The 17,468-nt window shown below is 46.5% G+C and overlaps 2 protein-coding genes across 10 annotated transcripts in view; one reads left to right on the top strand and one right to left on the bottom strand.

Annotated features, from left to right (window-relative positions):
• RALGAPA1 (Ral GTPase activating protein catalytic subunit alpha 1) overlaps positions 1-12,165 on the top strand; it is a 131,352-nt gene extending 119,187 nt beyond the window's left edge. For 4 of the 9 annotated variants that reach the window (XM_059849918.1, XM_059849913.1, XM_059849920.1 and 1 more), the window contains one exon: positions 10,802-12,165. In XM_059849918.1, coding sequence (XP_059705901.1) covers positions 10,802-10,956 — 155 coding nt within the window. In that variant the 3' untranslated portion in view covers positions 10,957-12,165. Of the gene's footprint in view, positions 1-41; positions 268-966; positions 3,522-3,551; positions 3,672-10,801 lie in introns of those variants that run through there. The other 5 variants (XR_009486976.1, XR_009486975.1, XM_059849914.1 and 2 more) reach the window with 4 other exon arrangements.
• Positions 12,166-14,290: 2,125 nt separating this feature from the next.
• Positions 14,291-15,697, bottom strand: INSM2 (INSM transcriptional repressor 2). The gene has a single exon (XM_059848184.1). It carries the CDS (start codon positions 15,695-15,697, stop codon positions 14,291-14,293), a length of 1,407 nt encoding a protein of 468 aa, XP_059704167.1.
• Positions 15,698-17,468: the final 1,771 nt, after the last annotated feature.

Genomic DNA, 17,468 nt, shown 5'->3' with positions numbered 1-17,468 from the left:
TGAATGAGTAACACTTTATTGTGTTGACCTTTGTTTCTCAGCATGAACAAGTAGTACTGGATGGCAGTGGTGTGTTTTGTACCCTGTACTGTCTTTCATTGATGTTGTAAGACATTCTGCAGTGATAACCTAGGAGAGATGGAGAAGAAGAATGTGTAACACTTGAAATCCCCTGTTCAGAAAAAACTCATTTAATGATAATCAAAGTATTTCCATGGAAAAACTGTAAATCTAAATGAAATAAATTTTCTAAGAATAGTTTGGCAAGTTGTTATCTGAAAATTTGTTTCTCACTTCCAAAATATATACAGCAATCAATTCTGAATTACACAAGAATTATGATAGGACTACAGAAAGAATGACTGAGAGATGTTGAAATGTTGAGGCTCCTTTACTTTAAAATACAAACAATAACTAGAAATGAGGTGCAGTTTCAAAGTATAAAAAGTGGTATAATTATGCTAATGGTAATAGTTGAGACCAAAGTCAAACAAAATTAAAAGTAAGTAATTTAATTAAGGCAGTATAAAAATTAGTAACATAATTTAAAGTATGAAAACATTTGAATAGGAAAAATCTGTAACTAGAAATATTTAAAACAAACAAACATTAAAAACAATAACCAGGGATACCAGTCCTTACCACATTTCCTGTCAACGGACCTAGTGAATATTCAGCACCAGGCACTTTTGTATGGCTAGTATACATTCTATATTCTAGTGCACTTGTTGAAGTTCTGCCCATTCCTTTTAAGAAGTCTCATTCCAAGTTGCTCTGCCCTTTTCCTCTAATTCATTTTTTCAGGGTGAAGCAAGACTGCTTTTCTGTGCTAGTTTGGTGCATCAGAGTACACTTCTCTACAGTGGCAATTCCTGTATTCTTTTAAAATTGTTATTCTCTAGCATGATCTGAAAGGAGATTACGATTTTTTAGAAACTTGGTTTTAACTTAACCTTTCTATCAAAGTTAATTTTGTGTAGGAATCTCATTAATAGGAGCTTGTGATGTGTTTCACATCTGCACACATGCATGTGTGTGTCTGCATACCACGAAACACGATGTCCCGTCCTGGGAGCCACGTTCTTCTGGACCTTGCACTGTGCAGTGGAAGTGACCAAGACATCAGTGTCAGGAGCAGCCAGAGCTTCCTAGGACAGAGATGCAGCACAGTGTGACCCAGCGTCAGAGTCAATCAGCCTGGCCCCACATCTGCCTGACTGAGCTTGCATTTCAGCCAAGGGAAGCTGGGGATGCTCTGGCAGTCCTGCTTGCAGCCTGATCCCTGTTCCATCCCTGCTCCTGGGACTCTGATACTCAGCTCCAGCCCCGAGTGCCTGGAGCAGCACCAAACCATCTGCCTCCAAGCTGACTCTAGAGGGCACAAATCCTAAAGCCTGAGGCGGGTATAAAATAACACTGCAGTCACCTGCCAGAAAGGTCACCCCAGGGCTTGGGGTCTGCCTGGAAGCCACTGGTTTCCAGTTCTAGCAGAGGCAGACCTGTGAGCTATGTTGCTTCAGATGACCCAAATTTCTGAGGGACTGTGATCCCAAAGAAAAGCACCAGCAGTGCTATTGAAAAAGTAGATACCCCTACATTTCCAGGGGCCCTGCAACAGGTGAATTTCTTAAAAGAGGTGCAGAGCACTGAACTGTGCCAGGATTACACACAGGAGTGGTGCTGTAGTCCTGCCTGGGAATCCACATGCATTCATCACCCTCAAGGTGACTCAGAGAAAACCTTGCACACTCCCAGCCACATGTCCATGTCATCTGGAAATTTCTAACCAACTTCTAAGAAGACGTCACATTTTTTAAGTGCAAAATGTTTCATTTATGTATGGGGATTCTTTTAATAAAAATGATTGACCAGAAGAGACTAAGAAAAAAAAGCAACATTTTAGATATTACAGATATAATTCTTTTATTGGAACATGATGTCAATGATTACAATTTCTGAATATGTTTACTTTTATAAAATACTCTTTTTTTTAAAAATACATTTTTTTATCTAAGACAGATATTGGAAACTATCAGTCTGCTGCAGCCCATCACCAGGTGTTACCATTTTTTTGTTGTTTTGATGCCATTGGCCATTTTTTTTTCATTTGAGCTATGAGAATCAGAGCAAATAGAGAACATGCCATTCAGTAACAAATTGTGTTTTCTCAGATGGACTTATTTTATCAAAGGCTCAGACATCAGCAAAAACTGTTTCCTTTTTTATTGTGACTGCTCTTCAGTACAATATGATTGTGGCTGCTGCTGTTTTATCTAGAAGCTTAGTTTGCCCTGTCAAAATATCTGACAAGTCCACCTTCCCATGTGTAGGAACCTGACTAGTGTAGTGAATGTGTACATTTAAAGAAATTGAGATTTACCTGTACTTAATCACAGAATGCAATTCAGTTGCCTCTTTGTTTTTTACCTTGTGCTGTTTCTGTTACATTGAGTAACTGGAAATACTCTGCTAAATGGGGTAACACGTCCTATGCAGATATTGAGTGAACCAGATCTCTGTGACAACAGAATAGGTTGAGGGAACTGTCAATGATAAGCTCAATTATATTGAAGGGCATATTGACCTCACGATGCTAAGATTCTGATCTTTTAAATGTACTCATGTCTTAGGTTCCTTTTTTCTGTCTTCTTGTGTTCCCTTTCTTCCTACTAAGACAAGTACCTTATTACAGTAAATTTCTGAAGAGGCCCCTCTACATTCATCATAGTATATTCCTTGTGACAAAAGCATCAGGCTTTTTGGTCCCAACAATCATGCCTGCATTTTCAAGCCTGCATTCAGAACATTCTGCTGCCTCACTCCCAGAGTTAGACTAAGTGGGGTTGCCAGTGTACAGTCAGGGAAGCAGGGGAATGTAGAGGTAATGGTGCTTTCAGCCTTGCACAATTAAAAATCTAGTTCAACAGCTTGTATTTTCTTCTGCTGCTTCCTTGGTGTGAAGCATTGAAACTAATAATCTTTTTGGCCCTGTACCACCCCTTCACAGATGAGAATGATGACGGTGATTTTGTCACTGTAGAAGGATCTGAGTCACACTTGGTGGCGGTGCTTTGTGATTGGAAGTGAAGCTGAAATACAGAAGTGAGGGCTCTGTGTCTGGAAGAGCTGGAAGAATTTTTCATTATCCTTTCTCCAGTACAAACTTAGGACTCTTCATTATTCCAAATCAGAGCATAACCTCAAAACTTAGTGACTTTTTCCAGAGAATTCATATTGGAATGGCTGAAGCTGAAACTTTATGCATTTCTGAACTATTGTCCTAAAGTCAACCACTTGGGTGAAGGTACACTCAGCACTTTGAGACAGTAAATTCAGTGTGGACTGCTAGAAACCCAAACAGATCAACTTTCTATATTTAATGAAATGGGTCTATTGAAAAAAATAGTATGATTGTTCAGTTAAAAAGCATCCCATGGATGCACACAAGGGGACAAAAAATTTTAATCCTGACATTTCCTAGATTTTTAATTTTTTACTTTATTTTCTTGTGACGTTTGCCTTGTGTAATTACTTCCATTTTTGTTTTAAAGTATAGGGCAAAACAGAATTTCTGTAACACTGATTAACAGCCCCAGGATACATAAGCAAACTGCAACCTCTAGAATGACCACCTCCTGCAGACTGAGATAGGACAATAGTTTGTATGAATGGTAAGCTCTCCTAGCTCTACCTCAGTCTCCACTAGTGGAAAGACTGGGAATTCAGCTAGTGGGTTTCACTGTTATTTGGCAAAGAGAAATAGGCTTACCTTACACACATGGTTCCAGCTAGGTTCTGAAGAGCATTCTTCACTGGACATGATCTTGGCTGCTGTTTTGCCATTAACCTAATCTTCTTTTGCTGTCTTCTTTCTCATGCCTTTTAGTTCTCTCTCTTCTACCCAGTTCTGGTCTCCCAGGTGTTTAGACAATCTCTTCCTCACCTTTTTGCCTTGCTTTGCAGCTGCTTTTGCAGTCTTTCTGTATCTGCTTCTCACTTCCTTTCCTCATTTCACAAAATCAGTGAAAGACTTGACTTGATTCTAGCAAGGCTGCTGAGCATGATGGACAACTTGGCCAGATTTGAACTGAAATATGTAAGAGTGGCAAAGGGCACAACCTGTACAAAAATGATTGCCCTCTTCTCTGAAGGTCAGGTGGGACATGCTGAAGTATCTCAGAAGACCATCAAAATTTACCAATGTGCACAAATTATTTTCGCCTATGGTCATTCACAGGCATAGCACTTGGGGCAGTGCTGATCCAGACAATGAGGTGTGATAAAGCCAGAAGAACTGAGAGCAGTCTTACCATGCAGCACCCTTTCAAGCTTCTCCTTGGTGAATTTTTCACCTTTGAAAGTCAGAACTGATGTGCAAGATTAGTCATGGCAGTGCATATGTTCTGATACCTCCAGATTCCTCCATCTCACCTCTCTTCTAATTTAGTCTGTGTGAAGTTAGGATTCCATTTTAGATTTAAATAGTTGATTTCTGAATCAAATAACCAAAATACTATCATTAGAAGATACTAAACTTTTCAAATGGACTTTGAAATGTCGCATTTCAACTTTGTTGACCCTCCTCCTTGTTCAGAAGCAATTGAAATGGCTTTGCATTATGGACCCAAAATATCATAGCTGATCAGGCTATGGTATTTGTCACTTGTCAAATCTAAGAGGAGAAAAATATGGATCACTTCCTGATGTTTTCTGCCTCTTAAAAATCCAGACATTTACTTTGCTTATTTTATAGCACTTTCTGACTTCACATCATTTGTCTGTAAAGCCTTCATATATAACCCTATTTTTATATTTTGGATAACTAAATATTTTGTTGTTGTGGTTTAAGAATGGTATTTTCCAATTCAGTGTTCCCACTGAGACCACTCTAAACCATATGCTGGTTGATCACTCCCCCTTCCCTCAGCGGGCTGGAGAGGAGAACTGGAGACATTAAAGGCACAGGTTGAGATAACAACAATTTACTGGAAACAGCAATAAGATAAGAAAATTAACAGCAGCAACAACAACATCAATACTAATGACAGAAGATACAAGAAAGAGGCAAACAATTCACGTGGACACAGACACACCTCATCCCTAACAATATCCAACTGCTCTTTCTGCCATGCTACGTGGATCTGGAAGCGAGCCCTTCCCCCATTCCCAGCAAACGACACAAAGTTGCATAGAGTAACCTATGTGTCCTGACCATGGTGCCTTCTGGCTGCTGCAAAAATCAACCCTGTCCTGGCCAGAGCCAGGACATTTTCCACCACTTATTCTATACCATCTCCATCATGCCCAGATCCTGCACCTTCCCACAATATACATATCTTCATATCTACATAAACATCAGTATCATTTCCATAGGCAGTGACCATCCCTCCAAGGTGTCTGTTGACTTCCTTTAGTTGATGACTGTGGGTTCAGTCCATCCTAGGTATCTTCCAGGGCAGGAGGGTTGGTGTGCTGTCAGGTGGTTGCAAGCTGCACCAGGAGCTCACAATTGGAGCTGTTCACACTCATTGTCCACAGTAGTTCTGGCATACAGTGGCAGTGCCATTCAGCAACCACTTCTATACAATTCAACATTACAGACTGTTCTAACCCAAAAATCAAATTCCCTGGAGGTACACATTTTGTTTCCCTGTCCCAAGTGCACCCATGTCCTTGAGCAAAAACAATCCCCTGGATGGGTTTGCCTTTGCTTGAGGCAGGATTAATCCAAACTGTCTTCCCTAACACATTTCTCATGTGCTCCACAGAGACTTAATATCCTTTTGCAGTACATTGAGGTTTTGATCAGGCAGGGCAAGCAAGTGTTAACTTGCTTCCTCTAGTGTTAACTAACCAGGATGCCTGTGCTAAATGCAGATCCCAGTGTTGAAGGTCTCACCACCCATTGCTTTCAATGTGGTTTTTAGCAGTCCACTGTACCATTCCTAATTGCCAGAGACTGGTGCAGGATAGGGAATATGTTGCACCCACTCAGTATCATGCTGGCCCAGGTGTCTATGAGGACATTTTTGAAATGAGTTCCATTGTCCAGCTCTGTTCTTTTGGGGGTGCTACGTCACCACATGAGCTGCTTTTCCAGGATGGTGTTCTGGGCAGTGGTGTGAGGCGTCTCCAGCCATCCAGTGTTTGTCTCCACCATTGTCAGCACATAGCGCTTGCCTAGGCAGATTTGTGGGAGTGCAATGTAATTAAACTGCCTCACATTTTTACTTCAACCCTTGTCCCCCACACCAGAGAGGCTTTACCCATTTAGCCTGACCAATTGCAGTGCATGTTTCACAGTTATGGATAATCTGGGATATAGTGTCCGCCCCTCAATCACAAGCCCATGTGGATGTTGCATCTCTTCCCTAAAGACCTGAGGTGTTAGGGACCCACCAAGTCAGAAATAATTCACCCTTATGTTCCAGTCCAGATCCACCTGAGACACTTAAATCTTGGCAGCCCAATCCACCTGTCCGTTCTTGCAGCGTTCTTCAGTAGCCCAACTCCAACCCCCCCATATAATCAGCTACCAGAAAATGAAGAAAGATATGCTCTCCTCACTGATGGCTCCTAGCATTTTGTAGGGATACATCAAAAATGGAAGGATGATGTGTGGAGTCCTACATGGCAAGTCATCACAGAAGCTATTGAGGGACAAGGTGGATCAAGTCAGGGTGCAGAGCTGAAAGCCATCCAGCTGGCCTCAGGTGAATGAGAGGAATGGCCTCTACACTGATTCATGGATGGTGGCAAATGCTCTGTGGGTGTGGCTACAACAGTGTAAAAAGGGTGATTGGCAGTGCAGATGGAAACCATCTGGGCCACTGAACTGTGGCAAGACGTCACTGCCTGGGTAGAGAAGTTGGCTGTTCATGTAGATGCACGCACATCTTCTGTACTGCTCCTCTCTGGAGCTGCCACAGCATTCTCCTTGCAAATATTCTGTCACTTTATCAGGCTTGTGTAGGTGAACTGCTAAACCATTGGAGCAGAGAATTTCCCCGAAAACTGGCCCATTCTCTCCCGCACTCTATGCTACTCATGACCATCCACCCTCAGGGCAGATCTCTGAATGACCTCCCTAGAAATCTCTGTCCTGACTCTAAATGTGGTGTAGACTGCACTGAGGAGACGTAGCAGACCTAGCAACAAGAATATGCTTTCCTTAACATTCAGCAGGAATTTAAAATTCTCAAAAGCTGTTTTAACAGGTCTGAAGGAGGAAAAGGGGGTGAAAAGCTGGGGAAAGTCATCTTCCCCATTTCCCCCCACAGACTGGGTGATTATTAATGGACTCCCAGAGCTAGTGCCTGAGTAAGGATAGAAAGGAAACACATCCCAAATGACCTTCATTGTCCTTTATTTTACCATGTCATAAACTGATACTCCATAGTACAGCAAGAAAGCAATCCTAATCCCTCTCCCTGCTCTGAAAAAGAGCACCATTATGAGCACATAGTGGATATACAAAAACATGTCCAGGGTTAGGTACCACACCCACACAAGCAGACCAAGCAACATTGCGACCAGTAGGTCTGGACCTAATGCAACAAATCAAATCAGATTAGATCAAATTTGTTTTCAACTCACTCTGGGCAGAATTGTTGTTGTCTCAACCCTTTGTGCCTCACATTGGGCACCAGAGAAGGCTGTTGTGTTTTAGGAATTGTATTCTCCAATTCCATGTTCCAACTGTAACCATGTGCTGCTCCATCACTCCCCTTCTCCTCGGCAGGCTGGAGAGGAGAATTGGAGGCATAAAAGATAAAGTTCAAGAGATAAGAACAATTTTTACTGGAAACAGCAATGAGATAAGAAAACATACAGTAACAACAGTGGCAATGACCGAGGGTACAAGAAGGAGGTGAACAGTTTGATGTAGAAGGCAAACACCCCCACAATAATACCCAACCACTCCTTCCAGCACACTACACTGCCCCAGAAGTGAGCCTTTCCCCAGAAAATGACACAAGATGGTATAGAATAACCTCCAGGTCCTAGCCATACCCCCTACTGGCTACTGCAAAAATTACCCCATCCTGACCAGGACAATTGTGGAGAGAGATAAAGATAAAAGCATTTTATACTGAAAATTTTAAAACTCTGAAGGGGAAGCAAAACCTGCAAAATTTTTATGTACTATATTTAATATCCACACGTGTGTATGAGCGTATGTATGTATAAATATGCTTATCTAAAATCCAAAGAAATTTAGTTACTAATTAATCTGTTAATTTCTGTCAGACTTTAAATCTATTTTAAGTGCTGTTGTTCTTCACTCTTCTGGTGTGGTATGTTCAGATGTGAAAATCACTTTACTTGACTTCTGTTCTTCAATAGCTCTAAGTTTCTTTAAAAAAAAATGTTGTTATATGTGAATTTGTGCTTTTGTCCACAGGAATTAGACACAAAATTTTAAGCTACGATTGGAATAATACTTTAATTGAAATAATGGGGCAGACTGAGGTTTTATTTATCCAACAACCCATGATAAAATTTCACACTAGGGTTTAACCCTTCAATGCAGACTAACTAGCTTAAAACTAGCTGCTTTTACTTCATGATTTCAGGAGTCTCATGTTAAGACTGGCTATAATTTTAACATATTCAGAACTGTGAAACAGCTGGAGAACAGAAGCCATATATGGAGTCGCCATTTGTTTTTCCTTATCAGTTGTGTGTATGTGTGTGAGTATTTACCCATTTTCACCGATGTTAAGCAAGCATTTCAGACAGTGTTTAGGATGTATCTCAGTTGCTATTAATAAGGTTGTTGGATCTGGATAATGTTATAGATTTTTTTTCTTTCTCTCTCCCTTCCTTTTTTTCTTGTAATGCTTAGTTGGTAAGTATGATGCCATATTTCAGAGCTGTTGCTTCATTGCACATAACTAACTCATCACTCTCTTTAACCTGTAGCATGAGCAGCAATTGCATAATGAAATTCGAAATTCCGTTTTCTGTGCTCATCTGTTAATACCCTTCAATCTCTGCGGTTCGTGTCTCATGTCTCACACCTGTTATCTTTTATCTTTTCTCCTCCCCCTTCCTCACTTCTTTCCACTCCTCCTTCCTCATCACTTCTTCATTCTCAACAAAGAAAGAAATGCTGTGATATTTCTTCTCCTTCCAAAACCTCCACTAGAAAGCATTGGCCACATCAAGGTAAAGGGCAAAGGCTTGAAACGGAAGGTCTTTCACGCTAGCTGTGAATGGTATGCTGTGCAAAACAACAACGGTTATTTTCTATTCTCTAATTTCCACCATTTGAAATGCTTTAATTTCTTGTAAAATCAGAACAAGATAGAATTTCAGAAAATGCGAATGCATGTTTCCCTGCTTGCCTTTTTCTATAAGGCACAGTGAGTCAGGCATTATCATGCTTTTCCAGATTGTTTGGCAGTGAAGTACCTAGTTCATGAGCAAAATTACTGTCACCAGCTGGGGAACAAATAACAGCCCTTTTTTCTCTCCCCTGTCACTCTGATGGGTCATGTCAGTTTGAAGATAGAAAGTACCGTGCTCTTGCCCTGGAGCAGGCAGGTGAGGTACCAGGCAAGAACAGCCAGGTTGCTAAATACCACAGGTTTATAACAATCTTTTAAATTTGCTCCTAGATTTCTCACCTTATGACCTCACTTGATTTTAGCGGAATCTTTCAAGATAAATCATGACCAGTTTTGAATGATTTTTGCACCCTTTATTTGTGAAATGTATACTGAGGCAGAGAGATCTTCAGTTCTGACTATTGCATTATTATTTTAAAGAATTACCAGTAATAGCATGATGTGGAAGAAATAGCAAGTGATTTCTGACTTACTGCAGTCCGCAGGGGTTTCCCCATTGACACCTGCAGGACTAGGTTTCTGTCTCTATATTATATGGGTTAGAAGCCTTCAGAGACAACTGTGGTAGTTGAGCTCAATCACACTGTCAGTGGCTGTAAATGGCTAATGCAAACGCAGTTTAGTTTTATGGATGGGAGTTAATAGTATTAATTTTCTACAGCATGGGAAGGAGAATGTAATTTTGATTTCATATTTTCTCCTTTTCTTTTTGTATGTCTATGGAAGAAGATTTGGAGAGAGGCTATTTGTCAGAAAGAGCTCTGTCCCCTTTTAGTGAGGACTCTGGGGCCACTGGAGCATAGCTCTGGGCACTGGGCTAATCAATTACATAACATTGTCTCAAATTCATCTTGTTCCTTTTACAAAGAAACGTTAACATATAGTGCATCCAGTTAGTACAATCTGTTCAAGCTTCTGCCTTGTGGGCCCTGTAGGAATTTGCCTTTTGAAGCACAAACTAAAGTTGGTATGGGAGAAGATGTTTTGCTCTCTCAGTTGGCCCCCAATTCACTCCACCTCTTCAGCAGCATTCCTAGAGCTCCCTTCATGTGCAATAAGCTGTTAACCTTCATGTTCTCATTAAAGACTGGATTCTTCTGGGTTGTGGTTTGACTAATGATTCCCCATCCCTGCAAGGGAACTGGAGCTGTTTGTTTTCCTGGTTAGCAGGAGAACAGTGCCCACTTCAGTGCTGCCTCAATTGCTCGGAGCAAGGGGTTCTGCAGTCCCATAGCTCAGTGGTTTCTGGAATCATCTTTTCTTAGGGGTGGATTTGTGGCAGTTGTTAATTCCATGAGCAGTACAATCACCCACAGCTGATAAAGGGCTAGGAGATGCTGTGGCAGTGACAGCAGCACTGAAATTCCTGTCTGCCCCTTGCTAAGAGATCCCGTGCTGCGAGTGTGGAAGGCGGCACTGACGCGTGTGGTTCTTGCTGTCCTCTGCAGGCTTCTGCCCAGAGACTCAGCCGGGAGAAACTCCAGCAGCAGCAACAGCACAGGTGGATGGAACAGACTTAGCCTCTCCAATGTCTCCTCGGACTAGCAAGAGCCGCATGTCCATGAAACTGCGCCGCTCCTCCGGCTCAGCCAACAAGTCCTAAGTGGCAAGATGCCTGCAGCTTTCTAGTGAAGAGCACTGGCCACCCTTCCCACAGCGACTCACCGCGTTCTGGGTTTCTTTTCTGCTCACGCCGTTCATTCAAGGATAATGTCTCAAATGTGTGTGCACCCATGCCCTGCATACTCCTTTTCTGTATGTTTATTTTAAACAGTGACACTGGAATTTTACTTTAATAATTTAGCTTTTTTTTCTTAATCAAACTCCAGTCTGCCTTTTTTTTTTTTTTTTTTCAGTGCAGTTTGTACCCTGCACCTTTTACCTACTTGGATGATTATGGATGATTAACTTTGGGTTTTAACTCTGGTTGATCTTGAGTCAACATGGAATTGGAGACTGCAGTTGGATTACACTATATTTATTGTGCCCCATTGCAATTTTCTCTGTAACAAAGAAAGAAATATGTACAATTTGAAAATGAATGTACAATTTTAAATTGAAGTTGCATTTGTAAAGTCTTTGTCAGATGTCACAATGTTAATGCACAAGATGTGTACAGATTATTTATGTTGAGAATAAAATAGTTCAGTGGCGTTTCAAGTATCACAGAATTCAAATGAAATAATTTGCTCATAGCACCCTTTCATCATAAAGCAATGTATCATTTCTTAATTCTGCAGATAATCTATGACAGAAAAAAAAAAAATCACTGTCCTGAAATTCTATTTATGCTCGGCTTCGAAATATTTTTATAATGTCTGCTTTTCCAAGTGGTGTCAATAGTAAATGCCATTGAGTTTCATGAGTTTTAGCCGTTATCATTATGCTGTTTCATCTAGATGTATATTCTTTTTTCTTACATTAAAAAAAAAAATTAAAAACAAACAAACACTTTCCTGATAGAAATTCATTGCTGTGATGATGGGTACTAGGGAAGAAAAGGGAACATGCTCCGGGAGCCTGGCCTGAAATGCTAATAATTTCAACCTTGTGAGCGCAGATTAGTACATGAGTTCCACCCACCCAGAGGTATTTTCCTACAGAAAATTAAATGCTCACATTTTGAGTCTAGTAAACAACAAAATGCTGTTAACAAAATGTAGCATGGCATCGGTACTAACTGCATGTGTAAATATATGGGCAACAATAAAAAAAGAAATTATGTATTGTCATTCATGTAGTATCTACAAATTTGTAATGGTTGAAGAGAAGACATGTTATTTAATAATCCAATAAAATTATTCTTACCACCTTTTGTATATTTAGTTATTCACCTCACTGATTAGATTTTTAGTCTAATTTATACAAGAATTGTGTATTACATGCACATGGAGCAGTTAAATGCAATACACAGCTTAGTTTTCCTTTGTATTAAAAAGTACCCACAAGTTCTCAAAAATGCCCAACTGAAAACTTTTCCCTAGATCCAGCAAATACATTGCATGTAGCTCCGCAGGTAATACAAAGCATAGGCTGTTCCCTCTGGCAGGCTGGTTGTTCAAGTGCTAATTGTAGGAGCAGTTAATAATCATCACATTTCCGTGGTCTGCAGCCCTTCATCTTTGACTACACAAGGAGAGAAAGAGGAACCATGATTTAAAAAAACAAAAAACTAGTGACTTTCTCCAGGGGCAAACTCATTTAATTGCATAAACAGGCATTTTTACCTAAGTCTCTGTTGCCAACAAACGACAGAAAAATGCACAACTTAAATTAACATGCTTTATTTTTGGCATATGAGTGAGTTTTAAGTTTAGCCTCCTTTGTCAGAAAGCAAATCTTGGCAGCATTAGGTTAATTGTATTAATTCATTTGTCCAGGTTCTGGAACTAAAATTACAAAGTCTGTGAAGCACATTTTACATGAAGCACTTACCACTTGCTTGCAGCCTTTGGGCATGATACATCTTTTGTTGTGTGTAGCAAAATATGAAACTACAGAAATAATTGCTTGAGAGGATGCTAATCAAGAGATTGAAATATTTTTCATGCTCATGTCAGAGAGTGTTAGAACAAAGACTATAACTGGGATCAATTTGGTTCTTCAGAAGTCACCAGCTGACCCACTTTGCCCTGCTGAATTCAAAAAAGGCATGAGCTTTCTTTTAAATCTTTTATTTAAATTTCTTGCCCTTATTTTTAGCCTCTATCCACTACCACATTTAGAAACAAGCACTCATGGAAAAAATAAATAAGTAAATAAATAAACAAACAAACAAATACTGGCTGAAGTGTTAGTAGCTGGTAAATTCAACATTTCAAAGCATTTGGCCAGAGCACTGTCAAAGCCAGGGAACACACACCGCGGGTTGCTTTGCTAAAGGTAGGTGTCGTTAGGGAGAAGGAAGGTAGCCTATCACCTGTGCTTTAGCAACGTGTCTAAAGGCTGCTTCATGTCCTAATTTCAGCTGTTCACAAGACTCGGAGGAGCTCACATCAAAAGCGCAGCTCACAGGGGAGAGAGGTCGGAGGCCGCCTGAAAAGGGAGCCGCACACAGGGTGCTTTCCGCCTGCCTGCGATGCAGGGGCCGGCAGGGCCACACGCTGCCCACCCAGTCCAGTGAGACCGAACGGCCCTCCTGGCTGCTGTCCGTGCCGCACTAACAAGCCACTAACGGAGCGGAGCAGCTTTTGGAACGGGCAGCTGCCAGAGATGCGTGTTTTGCCTACCACACAGCTGCTAGAGTACAGAGACACAGAGTAAGCAGGAGATGCGTACTTAACTATAGAAGATCAACACCTCGTATTTCAGTTAAGCAGATAGCACGATTAATTTCCCATACGTTTTGCTAGCTATTATGTGACTTGACACTGACTTAATATGAACATTTACCTTCTCTCTACCTTAGTACAGAGTACACCACGAATGTTGAAGCTCGGGGGCTAAGGCTATGAAAACAAGATCACTAGATCAGGTTCCTTTTCTCACGAAAAATAATTCCTCTCTTTAGATACCCTATATACAGCCGCATTTCTCTCCGTGGTTACGGAATATACTGGCGGTGCTGGCCCTGGGCCGCCACCCGACGCCTCGGCACTGCCCGCCTCCCGGCAGATGCTGGCGGGCCTTCTCGCCTGTTTCCGCCGGCCCGGGGCCGTTCCGGCGGCCGCCCCCCGTCCCCCGGCCGCCCCGGTGGCTGGGGAGCTGCGCGGCGCTCCCTCCACTGCGGGGCTCGGCGTGAGCGCTGCCGGCAGTGCCCGGAGCCGAACACGCCGCCGTGCCGGCTCGGGCGCGCGTCGCTACCCGCCGGCCGGGAGTCACCGGGCGGCCCCTCCGACGTCGTGAGAGCCGTGACTTTCCATAGGAATTACAGCGTGGCCAGGGCTCGGTCGGCTAGCCCGGGCTCTCGGAGCAGTCCCACGGGGGCGGCCGCGGGCCTAGCAGCCCGGCCGGACGGGCACCTGGAGCAGCAGGACCTGCCTGCTCTCCGGCGGGTGGCACTTGCTGGCGTGCCGCGCCAGCCCGGGCGCGCTGAAGAAGGTGGCGGGGCAGTGTTTGCAGGGGAAGCCCTGCCGCTCGCCGCCCGCCGTGCCGCTCTCGGGGACCCCGGCGGGCGGCGGCGGCGGCGGCAGCAGCAGCTCCTCCCTCACGGCGTGCCACAGCCGGTGCTTGTCCCTGATGTCCGCCGAGGGGAAGCGAGCGCCGCAGAGGTGGCAGGCGAAGGTGAGGGGCCCGCGCTCCGGCGGGCCGAAGGCGGCAGGCCGCGCTGCCCCGTGGGTGCCCAGGTGCTTGCGGAGGTAAGCCTGCCGCCGGAACCGCTTTTGGCAGCACGGGCAGGCGAACGCCTCCCCGCCGGGGCCGCCGCCCGGACCGGGAGCGCCGCCGTGAGCTGGGCCGGGGCTGGAGCCGGGGACGGCCGGGGCGCCGCCGGCGCTGTCCGCGCTGCCGCGGTGCTGACGGGTCCCCGGCGGTGGCTGGGGCGCGGCGGGGCCGCGGGGCCGCCGCTCGGGGCTGTTCTCCTTGCCCGGCGGGGCGGAGGCGGCGTCTTCGGCGCTGGGGCCGGGACGCGGCTTGTGCCAGCGGCGGTGCGAGGCCAGGTTGGCGGGACAGCTGAAGATCTTGTGACACTCGGGGCAGCGGTACTCGACGCGCACGATGCGGGAGCAGCGGTGCTGGGCCAGAGCCAGCGGGTCCGCGTACTGCTCTTTGCACAGCTGGCAGATGAACTCGCCCAGCGGCGTGCGCCCCGCCGGCGGCCCCGTCCGGCCCTCGGGTCCCTCCTCTTTGATGCGCAGCCCCAGCACGGGAGAGGTGGTCACCTCGTCGGCGAAGCTCAGCTTCCGCGTGGCCTTGCCCTTCTTGGCCGGCGCCTTGGGCCGGGACGGCCGCTTCAGCGCGGGCACCGACGGCAGCGGCGGGGCGGGCAGCGGCGTGCGCGGCTGCAGCAGCAGCTTCTCGGCGGGCGGGAAGGAGGCGGCCAGGGGGAAGGACTCGGCGGAGGCGGGGGAGCTGAGGCACCGCTCGAAGAGAGCCGCCCGCGGCCCCGCCGCGCTGCACGGCCCCGTCGCCCCCCAGGCGGCCGGAGCCTCCGGTGGGGCGAGCCCGGGGCCGCCGCAGCCGCCGCCGGCGGGCCACGTTGCGGGGCAAGCGGCGACGGCTCCCTCCTCCTCCTCGCCCTTCTCCTCCTCCGCTCCCTGTCTAGCGGCGGGGCTGTCCCCGCCGGCGGGCGGCGGGGGCGGCGGCGGGGTGGGCGGAGGGTCCCGGTCAGGGTCCCGCTCCCGCGGGCGTGCCCGGTAGGAGCCGCCGGGTCTCCGGCTGCGTTTGACGAGGAAGCCGCGCGGCATGGCGAGGCGGTGCGGGCCAGCAGGAGCACGGCACGGCCAGCCCGCCCGGCCTTTATACCCCCGGCGCCCGCTCCCGCCCGGGCGTCATCCTCCCTCCGGCGGCGGCGGCCAATGAGGAGTTGGGGCCGGCGCTGGCGGCGGGGGCGGCGGCGGCCGGAGCGGGCCGAGGCCGCCGCCGCCGGGGCGGGCGCGCTCGGGCTGCGGGGACAGGCGGGGTGTCTCGGGAAGCGCACCCCGGCGCCCTGCGAGCCTGAGTGAGGCGTGGGGCCGGAATGAGTCCCGAGCTGGGTCACGGGCGCTGCTGCCTCGGCCGAGAGGCCGGACGGTGCTCGAGCAGGAGCGTCTGTCATGGGTGTTCGTGCCGGTGCCTTCATCCGCTCTCGGGGCCGCACGGAGCGCCCCGCACATCCTTCCGCCGAAGCGAGCCAGAGCTGGGAACTGGCTCCGTCCTTCTGCACAGCCATATCAGGAGTTTTCCCAGAAGTAGCCAGGAAGCTCCGTTATTGCGGTGAGCTCCCAATGCAAGAGCAGGGCTGCCGGGCTGCCACCGCCGCGTAAAATGCTAAATCACGGCTCTGCGTAGTGGCCATGACTGGTCCCTTGGCAGCCTCACCCGCGGGCAGCCTCCCGAGCTTGGGGAGGCAAGACTGACTTGTGGTACAGCAACCTGCAAAAGCGCCCGAGCCTCTCCCCATCCCGCCCCGATGCAACTCCCGGCCCGTTCGCGGGTGCCGTGAGCCTGGTGGCAACTGGTGCGCCCTTGGACCAAGGCAGGAGTCGTTTTTGCTAAAGCACTAATCGCCTTTATAGGGGAATCAAGCGCACTGGCAGCGGGGTCTCAGCAGCCCCTCCGGCCCCACCGCGCGTTCCCAGCATCTCCTATTGCAGCGCCCATGATCCCGAGCCTGGGTTTGGCGGCAGGACGGTGCTGTCCCACCCGCAGACCTGCTGCCCGCAGTATACACGAGATGGCGTGCCATTGGAATTGACCGCACTAGAGCCTCGCTCCCTCCCTGACCAGGGACAGACAGCCCTTACCAGGGTAGGACTCACTCTGCTGGAAGCATCGCCTAGCCGGAGGAAGTAGAGAGCACCAGGAGAAAGGGAGGAACAGCACCTCTGGTTCGAGGGGCTTTCCAGAAGTGAAAGAAAGATGTGAAACCTTCATGCAAGACCAGAATTCCTCCCACCTGCTCAAAACACTCTCTCAAACCACTTCTCTGTGTAAGTGCTTCAATTATATTTGCTTAGCAAAGTCTTAATCATGTTTTACATTACTCTCCCATTTTCCTGCATTTTCATGGTTGCACTGAATCTCAGATTAGATTATATACTCCACGGGCTAGAGATCACCCTTTGTTGGTATGAACCACTGTAATTGGGACCAATGAGCCATGCTTTCATGCACTTAGGTCACTCCACTGACTGGCTGCTTGATTTTTACCCAAATTTTTTTACCCTTGTAGCTGGACCTCCCAGCTACGTTTCTCACTGGATAACTGGATCTCTGGTTACTGATCCACTGTTCCTCCAAGCAATATGTAATTAGTTCTTTCAGTTTCCCCTTGTAAACATATTCCCATTAATGTTTCATTTGCTTTTGTCACATTGCAAAAATAGTCTGTGGTAGGAATGTCCAGTTCTGGAATGTCCAGTTCAGTTTCCAGTCCTAAGAGGTGAGGAATCCAACAATGCCTTTTCCAGCACAGGAGCAGCTGGAGGTAGAGTACCAGTTTGAAAGCACATGTATTGAGTGATTACTGAAACTCCA

Source organism: Haemorhous mexicanus, chromosome 6, assembly GCF_027477595.1.
Source record: "Haemorhous mexicanus isolate bHaeMex1 chromosome 6, bHaeMex1.pri, whole genome shotgun sequence".
NCBI lineage: Eukaryota > Metazoa > Chordata > Aves > Passeriformes > Fringillidae > Haemorhous > Haemorhous mexicanus.
This window is presented reverse-complemented; position numbering and strand designations above follow the sequence as displayed.